Source organism: Telopea speciosissima, chromosome 8 (assembly GCF_018873765.1).
Source record: "Telopea speciosissima isolate NSW1024214 ecotype Mountain lineage chromosome 8, Tspe_v1, whole genome shotgun sequence".
Classification (NCBI taxonomy): Eukaryota; Viridiplantae; Streptophyta; class Magnoliopsida; order Proteales; family Proteaceae; genus Telopea; species Telopea speciosissima.
Genome location: NC_057923.1, coordinates 14,785,936 through 14,796,515, shown reverse-complemented (window position 1 = coordinate 14,796,515; position 10,580 = coordinate 14,785,936). Strand labels below are relative to the sequence as shown.

The 10,580-nt window shown below is 37.7% G+C and overlaps 2 protein-coding genes across 2 annotated transcripts; one reads left to right on the top strand and one right to left on the bottom strand.

Moving 5' to 3' along the window:
* Positions 1–929: 929 nt before the first annotated feature.
* On the bottom strand, positions 930–2,013 carry LOC122670917. Its single transcript, XM_043867955.1, has one exon. It carries the CDS (start codon positions 1,955–1,957, stop codon positions 983–985), a length of 975 nt encoding a protein of 324 aa, XP_043723890.1. The 5' UTR covers positions 1,958–2,013; the 3' UTR covers positions 930–982.
* Positions 2,014–7,628: 5,615 nt separating this feature from the next.
* Positions 7,629–9,293, top strand: LOC122670915. The gene has a single exon (XM_043867953.1). It carries the CDS (start codon positions 7,963–7,965, stop codon positions 9,022–9,024), a length of 1,062 nt encoding a protein of 353 aa, XP_043723888.1. The 5' UTR covers positions 7,629–7,962; the 3' UTR covers positions 9,025–9,293.
* Positions 9,294–10,580: the final 1,287 nt, after the last annotated feature.

The following is a 10,580-nucleotide window of genomic DNA, read 5'->3' as shown; positions in this document are numbered from 1 at the left end:
ATGCTATTCTTGAATGCTATCGAAGCATGGATTCTGTAACTGCTATTTTGAGGGACCAAATCAAGCCAGAATCATTCAGATCGCAATAAAAGAATGCGACTCTTTTGAAGGACTATAATCCAAACTTTAAAACTTACACTCCACTAGCATTATTTCCTCTGTTTCCTCCTAATAAGAGTCTAATTAAGTTGGGTATTTCTTCAGGTATGTGACACTTACAGCCTTTCCCAAGAACATATATTACTTGAACTGAACCAAATAACACAGTCAACATGTATCTACCTCATGCTTCCATAAAATTCTCATGGGAAAAATGTGCACTATGATCCCCCCCCCCCCCCACCCCTTTCTTCTTATTCTATTGATTTGAAACTCCTGATTACCAAATTTGCATCTAATATTATCTCTTTATAACTGAAGTTCCACTCCATAATTTCTACAAAAGCAGATGACTCAAAATTGACACTGCACCAAAACCCTGGGAAAGCTATACCAAACCAACTGATGGCTTCCAGAGAATGACAAATACCATTAATGTTAACTTAAAAAAAGATTCCCTAATTCACTACTTGTTTCAGAACCAAGTGACCAAATTCACATTATAAATGCTCCAGTAGAATTATGAAATCCAAACAAAAACCATCTGCTGCATTGGTATAAATTCCATCAAGCAAACTTAAATGAAAAAAATAACATACATCAAAGCTTACATCTTTTTTTCTTTCTTTAAATCCACTGATGAACATTGAGTTCTGTTTTTATTTTTTTTCTATTTTTTCAATATATTGGTTTTCACTATCCGAATTCCCTCACCATAAGTCTTCACAAAACATTCACAGGCAGCAGATTAAACTCGAAATAGAGAAGTACCAATATATACAAATTCCATTTAAATCTTAAGTTTATGGGCCACAGTGAAAGGGAAAAGATACAGAGAAGAGAGATAAAGGAGAATGTTTAAGCCCCTAAACTTACAAAATCATCATGGCTGGGCAACATAAACGATATGAGGAACCTTTTCTGCATCGAAGGGTAAACTGACATATTCCCGAGCGAACTCCTCTGCAATCTCCCCTGCAAGTTCCCCGCGTAAAGCCTTGCAGTACATGTATAACACCGTATTCGCAGCAAAACTATGAAGTACGCACAGCATTATCAACGCAGAAACAACAACGGTCACTGCGACAAATATCCAATCCCTCAAACCGCCCGAACCCACCGCGAATCCCCAGTTAGCCCACACCGTAATCCCGAAAACCAAGCCGAATAACAACAACAGAGAAGTTGCAAGCCTTCTCATGCCCTTCACCAGATACGCACTTCGCCTCAGTGGTTCCAGTCCCCAACTCGATTCCACCACCACCACCACAGAAGCCAAAGCCCAATTCACCTGTAAATACAACAATCCAAAACCCAAAACCACCAAGCCAATCGTATAAACAGCTACAAAGTAAGGCGAAGATGGCGAGATATGAAACCCTAAAAATTCAATCCCTTTAAGCACCAACAACATGCCAACAACAACGGCAAAAGTGATCGCCAAGAAGATAACTTGCGAGAAGATAAACGTCACAAAGAGACGAACAAAAGAATTCGAAAGAGATTTGATAGCAGATGCGAATTTTACAGGCCGACCGAAGAATCCATGGTATACGCTGTATGAAATGGTTCCCAAGGCGCAGATAGATAAGGTGAGGATCGTTAGGCCGTAGATTATTGACAAAACCGTCGTTTTTAAGAAGAATTGTTGTTCAGGACTGTAACGGAGTAGGGTTTCAGCGGGATTTCGATGGGGTTCGATAATGGCGTGTCGGAGGGTTGAGAAGAAGATGAGAGAGAAGGTAAGAGGGAGAAGAAATAGAACTGAAAGGGCTAAGAAATGGCGTGAATGGGCGTTTACGATCTTCTTCGATTCCAATAATACTCCGCAGAAATCAAGAGTTGGAACCGCCGCCATGGCCGAATAGCCGATACGATCCTACAGAGGAATTCGAGAAAGAGAGAAGTTGAGAGATGAATTTTTATGATCCGTTGAGAGGTGCAGGGAGAGAGAAAGTGAGAAACAACAGGGAGCCGCAGAGGAGAGATTTTTTTTTTTAATGAGATTACGTGGCGTCACGACGACGCTTCTAGATAGGGTTGAATCATGAATGGATGATGAGGTGCACTTATTATATCCTTCTGAAGAAACCGTACTCTCAAGTAAGAATCGTTGGATTGGTGCCTAAATTTTCTCGTACAAAATAAAACATGATCTGACCGTTATGATTCTAAGGAGCACGAGCAGCTATGTAGCCATAAGTCACTCTTACTATTCCTTGCCCCGTTGAAGATCTTTTTTGGATGCGCTAGGTGCGTACGGCGCATTTCCATTTTGTTCATTTGCTTCAAACTGCCACCGTGGATACAGGGCAGGGGACAATCAGAAAGGGCGTGGTGGTCATTTCACACGCCCTGTTTCTGTATGAATAACACGTTCTTTAAGAGTATGTTTGGTTGGCAAGAAATGAATAGAAAAAAAAAAGAAATTTTCTTTTCTTTTTTATCCATTTATTTTCAACCAAACATAGCCAAAACAAAATTGTAGCTGCGGCATGAATAAAATTTATGGAAAATGGAATTAATGCCAAAAATAAACCTTGTGAAAACTATACCAAGCTAACTGATGAAATTTTTTTCCTGTCCTGTTTCCTACTCGGTACAGTGCTTCAATTCTTCTCATAGAAAGGTAAAAATGGCGTTTTAATCTCCCTCGAACAGTGTGTTCGGGTAGGGGTTAGGTCGTCATTTCCCACCTCTATGAGAGAAGCTGGACCTATGTACCAGACAGAGAACAGGCGACAATACTGATCCACCAACTGATAGAACTTATGGAAAATGAAATTAGTATCAAAAATAAAATTGCTTAATAGATGGTGTGGTTTACCATGGTTTTGGTTAACAATTCGACATTTCTAGGTGATTAAAAGTTGACCACCTCAATGGTTGTCCATGAATCAGGAAGCATCTGACCCTCTCTGAAAATAGGTAAATAGCAATGCCACATTAGAGTTCGGCCAAATTATAGCATAAAGCTAGAGTCAAAAGAAAGATACCTAGCTAAACATATTAATTGAGAAATTATTCTTATATATAGAAGAATTTGTATCACATTCATCCAAGCTTAACAGGGAAAAAAACAAAAAAACTATTGCACGGTAAGCATCGATGAGAGTGACTAAGTCATTTAAACTTCCATTAGAATTCAACCTTTCAAGTCCATACTTGTTAATTGTTATGATCAGTATAGTGCTGATCGTAGGATCGGTTGATGAGGCATTCCATTAGTTAGTTTGTTAGGATCGACTGCTACGATCATAGGGTTTAGAAGTATTATGTTAGTTGTTAAGGGTAGATGGGTAATTAACTGTTAGATATGGTTTTATATAGTGTAAGGAGAGTGATTATAAAAGGTATCAAAGAATTAATCCAATCTCCTCCTTCTTTGTCTATTTTTCTAGGAGGTTCCTACACCTCGAAGCAGTCTTTCCTTTCTTCAACCTTATTTCCTATTAATTTCTATTTTTCCTGCAACCAAGACCGTATCGATACCCCACCTTGTACGGTTGAAGATTTGGCATGAGCACCAATCCTACAATTAGGAAAAACCCATCCCACATAAGAAGGCATTATTGAATGCCACCTCAGTTAATCCATTTAGAAAGAAATATGTTTTCCAACTATGGTTTTCACACATACGAATCGATTATCTATTGATAATTGATAATAATTGATATTGACGTGTTTGAGATGACTTCACATCAAGGTTCTAAAACTTGGGTTTCAACTAGGTTTCAATCAGTCAGAAATCGAGTTCGTTTTGGTTTCGATCATATCTCGATCAAAACCTAGGACTTTCTCCAAGCTAACTCGAACCTTGATTTTGAGTTCCAGAAATTATGTTTTTGCTCTGAGTCTTGTTGTACTGTCTATTTTTGATATTTTAAACTCAATCCATGCATTAGTTTCATATAGAGAACACTAAAATTATTACTTGTGGTTTTGATCCAAGTTTGATACTATATATTGTTCTTGGATATGGTATCGAATAAAGTTTGACCGGAATATAACTCCTTCAATATAAATCAGATTTAAACAATCTTGGATTTGTTAGAAAACTTTATTTTGATAGCTTTCCAATAAGTCCAAGATTACTTAAATCTGATTTATATTAAAGGAGTTATATACCGGTCAAACTTAATTTGGTGTGCGCGAATGCTGTCAAAATCGTTCTGAATGAAAATATTTTTTTGGACATCAAAACAAATGAATATTTTACAGCACTTTTGATTTTTAGCAATGTTTTATCATATTAAGATTTATAAAATTTTTAGATTTCATAAAAACTCAAACATTAGAAAGTTGAAAATTGCATCTACCGTCGAAAATCTAATTTTTGTTCTTACACTAAGGATTGACTTTTTTTTCTTTTTAAAATTTAATTTTTTAATTATTTTTATTGGATTCAAATAGAGGTATTTGTTTATTTATGAATAATATCTTAAGTAAATAAAATATAAATACAAGAGGACAAGAGGGTTTTTTCCGAAAAAGGAAGAGAGAGAATGACACATGCTGCCATGCTGGCAATGTCCCCAACCTTTGCCCATTTCCCAAATATTTGGAAGTTCATAGCCTCATAATGAAGGTGGAAATTGCGAGTAGGCTCAACTAAACGGATGCTTATTAGTTTGAGTCATAAGTCTTTCAACAAATGGGCCCATGGCCTGCCATCTTAAAGTGTGAGCATCTCTTGAACATAACTGGGAAAATCCTAGCCCCAGCCCAGATCCAATCCAGTCCATCAGCAACATCACTACAGAGTATCGAACAATTTTCTGTCTGAAGAATCCTTTGTGGTGGTGATACCTTCTTCTGGCCTGTCGTTGGATGTAAGGGCATGAATTTGAAATTGATACTGTTTATCGAAAAAGGAAAGTTACCTAGATCTTCTAGATAAGAAAAAATATTACAAAACAATTAGGTTTGACTTTGTTTTACACTTTTTTTTTTTGTAAACCTACAAACCGAAATTGAATGAAGCATCTATATCATTACTAAAACTGATTAATACTCGATTCAGTTTTGGTTTTAAAATAATGAATCCAGATAATAAACTATTCTGCTTGATTATGAACTGATAAACTGTTGGTTCTAAACCATTTTGTAAGCTGTTTAGAACCGTTTAAAACTGATAGAATGTAATTAGTAAACCATGAATGTTTTTGTGGGTTCCTGAAGTTTCGAGGGAGGGAGAGAGACTGAGAGTGAAATGGGTGGGGATTAATATTCTCTCCAATTCCTGACATGTGCAGTGCATGCAGTTCGGGGGTGGGATGTTGCCACTTGGTAGGCACAACATCCAACGGTCGGAGCTCAATTCAATCAGTTTTTTTGTTTCTTTCTTCTCAAGCTCGAACCATTGGATGTCGCACCTGTCAGATGGTAACATCCCAACCCCAATCTACACCACACTGCACTTTTAGGGAATTGGAGAGAATTTTTTTAGCTGGTGGAAGAGCCAGGTGTTGTCATCAGTCCAATTCATGCCTCAACCATTGCCTCTTCGAGGGCCATCGATCGTGTCTCCTTGATGGACAACAAGGATAGAAAGGGAAGAAAATAGAAATAAAAATGGAGACCTCCCATGGAGCCATATACAAGAATATGATTAATACACAGGGCTTGGGAGGGTAAAATTGTGAGCACAACAAAGCCAGAGGTTTTAGCATTACTCGGCCACTATGACTATGGATGATGCTTTTCCCATGGTCAGATCTCGATGACCCCCCCTCCCCCCTCCTATCGGCCTCCTTAATATTGTCTTAGATCAGATTTGGTATGATTTCTATTTTAATTTGAGATTGATTTTATTAAATAATCAACAAATAGATTTTCTGAGAATAGATTCTTTATATTTCTTTGGGAAGGGTGGTGGTGGCGGTGGTTGTGGTAGTGAGACCATTAGGAGAAGAAGAAGGGTGGCATGTTTATTTTAATTTGTAATTACTAGTTTACCCATCAAGGTTACCATGTTCTCATTAAAGAGCAATAAAAATCAAACCAAACAGTTGCCGAAATAGAAATCATACCAAATCAGGCCTTAGAATGGTTTGCTCTTGCGTCTTGCCATATTTATTTGCTAATGTTCTAGGGTTTGGGGGATATGTACAATGTATCATACTATCATGTAATTATAATCGAAACCTGTAAGACAAAATTGAACATTTTATTTTGGTTTTGATTTTGAAAAATGAAAATTTAATTGGTTGGATTTGATTTATGTTTTAAACTAAAACTCATCAATTTAAACCATATAAATCAGATCTGAACCCGAACTTAAATCATATTAAATCCTACAATCAAGTACCTATGTTGAATTGTGTGAAATTGCTTATTATGGGTTTTTTATTGAGTTGTGTAAAAATAGTTGAAATGTACCAGATTTGACATTGTGAAGCTATATCTTCATGATTTTGTAATTTCGTTCTTAATTTTATTTATTTCAACATGTTATTTTCTTTTAAATTGAATTTGAACCGAATTTATCATGTACGAATCAAATGAAACCAAATTATAAAGAGGGGAATAATCGATTTCAAATTGAGAACTTAGAATCGATTAATAATTGGTTTGGCTTTTGCATGGTTCTAAGTATCAATATCCCCGAATTGAACGATCTATACTGGTTTTGCACTTTGCCGATTCTGATACCATATTAGTAACACAGTACAAACAAGGGGTAAAATGATCAAAAAATATTTTTAAAGGAAAATCAAGGGCAAATTTTTTCGATACGACTGATCCTTACCGATACTAATCCAATACCATATCGGCTTCTAAATTGACCGATACCCATTCCGATACCATGCATTAAAACGATGGGCTTTTATCAATCACATCATGAACCATCGATCAATCAAAATTTCTACCCAAAAAAAAGATCAATCAAAATTAAACCAATTAACACCCTTCGATGGGTGGACCGGGCCATGGACGAGATGTTGATGGTCAAACTTCAAAATCCCGATCCATTTGCCGTTGTAAATGGAAGCCCCATTACGTTATGATTGGAGACTTTTTTGGTACTAAAAAACAATATAACGATGACGAAGTCCCCTCCTCTGTCCTTAGCCCTCAGTTCGAACTGTCACGAGGTCTTCACTCTCCCAAGTCCTGACTGACTCCACCACTTCCACCGTCATGTTTCTTCTTCCTACACATTTCGCATTTATTCTTTCCTTCCCATGAAATCGTACGTGTTTCAGACAAGAACCTTTCACCTCTTCTCTCTCCCTTTTTTAACTTTCTTTATTTCGATTCTCATCTCCGACCTGATGTTTCCCCCATGAGAAGTTTCTTCAATATCTTGGAGCGAGTCTCCTCTTTCTCCCATGCGTATACACGTGACAACGCTCCTATAAAATTTCCATTACTTCAATCAATCAAAAACTCTGAAACACTTCGCAGAGTATCCGGAACTCGCGGTTAATGAGGTCCTTTTCGCTTGTACGAGTGCTGAGCGTTTTGATTTCGTGAAAAAGATCAGGTTTTTCTTTCACTTCACCGGATCTTGATATCCTTGAGCTGTGCATTTTATTCAGATCGAACTTTCTATTTTTACTTGATTTACGGAGGAAAACGCGGAAATTGGGCATTGACACGCTTAATTCATTCTGAAAAACTTCAAAATTGTGGTTCTTCTGTGCGGTGAACTGGGAATGGAAGCCCTGCTTCTCTCTCTTTTCTTCTTGTGTGATAGAAATCGATTTCATTTTTTTTACATTTGGAGATGTCTGAACTAAAATCATTTGAAATGAAATTGTTATTTTCTAAGGCTGGATGAGTTTAGATTAGGGCTTATTGCAATGGATTTGATCGTACGAGTTCCTTGAATTGCCGAATTTCTGAAGATATCGAGAAATGGAAGTTTCTACTGGAGATCGTTGTGGAATCGAGTTGGATTGCCTGAACAGTGGAGGCTCTCAAGAGTCACATCCGCAGAACAATGTGGTGGAATCACCGGATTCTAGTGTCATTGGGAGTCTTGCTTCTGGCCACCAGTCGCATTCCATGAATGCACTGGAGATCTTGAGAGAAACTGTTAGAATCCTCCGGCACAATTCTGCGGTTTTCTTGGCGATTGCAGTGTTTCTTATTTGCCCTGTTTCTGCTCTACTCCTCTCCAATGTCCTGGTTGACCAGTCCATCGTAAAGAGACTGAATATAAGGCTTCTCATTGTGGCACGGTCTACTGGACTGCCTTTGAAGCCTTTTATCAAGCAATCCTGCCAACGTTTATCAGAGATGGCACTTTCAGCTATTTTCTGCTTCCCCATGTACATCACATTTTCATTATTATCCAAAGCTGCAGTAGTGTACTCGGTAGATTGCACCTACTCCAGAAAGAAGTTTGATGTGACAAAGTTCTTCACAATCATTCTCAAGATCTGGAAGCGTCTCGTTGTGACGTATATATGGGCATGTATGGCGATTGTTGGCTGCCTAGCCCTGTTCCTTGTTCTGCTTGTTGTTGTGTGTAACATTTTTTCTATAGCAGGATGCTCATCTGATATGATTGTCTACCCTGCAATGATGATTGGACTGGTATTCTCCATCGTTTTTGCCAATGCTATTATCATCTGTAACCTTTCTATTGTCATCTCTGTTTTGGAGGATATATCTGGCCCTGAGGCTTTGCTTAGATCTAGCATCCTAATGCAGGGCCAGACTCAGGTTGGTCTTCTGATATTTCTTGGATCAACAATGGGGACGACATTTGTGGAGGGTTTGTTTGAGCACAGAGTGAAGACTCTGAGCTATGGAGATGGATCCTCCAGGATATGGGAAGGACCTCTGCTAGTGGTTATGCATTCATTTGTGGTGCTTATTGATTCAATGATGAGTGCAGTTTTCTATTTCACTTGTAGGTCATCTAGCATGGACTCCTCGGAGGGAGAAAGCAAAGTCCTTGTAGAGCAGTAGAAATAATGGCAATCACCTCTGAATCAATGGATACTCAGTGACATACTGCACAGTTATGCTGTTTCAGCATAAATTTCTTGGTTATTTAGCAGAAAAATAGGATATCTTACAGCCGCAAAATAGAAGAGTATGAGATTATTATTTTATTTTTGACGGGAGGATGTAATGCTTACCTCTTCAGTTTGCTACCATCTATGAGGGTGGAAGAAAATACCTGAAAACACAAGTAGCGGTAACAGTGGTGTACTGGTTGAACCCCATTTTGGAAAGAGTTTAGTATATAATTTATATTAGATTCATTGTATACCATGTACTTCTTGTCATCATTCAAAATTAATATAAAATTACTTCAGATTGTTCAAGAAATTATTTTTTTTCTCTTTTGTGTTTTGTCTTTATAATTTGAGCATGTACTTAAAAATCAGCATTCTTCAAGTTTTTTAGAATCTGGTAAAAGTAGGCAAAGCAGACACAGTAGCAGCTGGGATAAGGCTTAGTTGGTACGAATATATAGTAATCAATTGATGAATATTAGTGTGGTACAACTTCTTTCCTTTATTTCTTTGCTGAGCTTGTTATACCTAATTTTTTAATGATAAACTCCTTACTACAATAAACAGTTGGAATGGCATAATGTGGAAATAGTTTGTTACTTCCAAAGTTTGGACAGTGGTTGTCGTACTAGGTGTGCACTACTAACAAATTTCTCCCTGCTCCTGCATTTTTGGTGATTCAGATTGCCTTTGACTTAGTAATTATTAAATTGATAATGCATAACTTCTGAAATCTGATTCTTTGCACCAAGTTGTTTGCGATGTCTACAGGAAATGAATACGACTTGCTTGAGCAACTTCTACAAAGAAAACTTCTCGACTTTTGGTTCTCATACACATCCCCCTTTTTATCTTGAGTTAATATGATTAGGACTTCCACTTTTGGAGAATATGGCTTGGATGATTTGTAGAGATGGATCAGAATCCATATAACCAACCTCAGATGGTTCTAGCAAAGGCTTTGATGCTCTTTTTTGGATATAAATTTGTGGCCAAGTGATATGGATTTGATGCTGAGACTCATATTACATGGGCAACTTCAAAACAACTGGGACAAGTGGTTATGAATTGACAATCTGTTGGACTCAAGTTGGGGTGAGTCAGCTGATGTGTATTTTGGTTAGTTCAAATGCCTACTTGGAGAATGACAATAATCATTTGCTAGGTTTTGAACAACCCTGCTATGTCTTGCATGGTACTACTGCTCAGAATTGCCAATCTGTTCAGAAAGGACACAGTTATGTCAACTTGGGCAGCAAAAGGGGTATTCTTTCTGGTAGCATTTGAATTTGTGTTTCTTTGTTCTATGTGCAACCTCATATTGGTTCTTTTATTTAGTCAAGTGTGTCGGCAAGTAGAAGAGTGGGCGAGCTTGGCGCAACAGTTAAGTTGACTATTACAACCATTAGGTTGCGGGTTCGAAACATGGAAACAGCCTCTCAGCGAAGCGGGGTTAAGGCTGCGTACATTTGCCCCTCCTAGGCCCTGTAGTAGCGGGAGCCT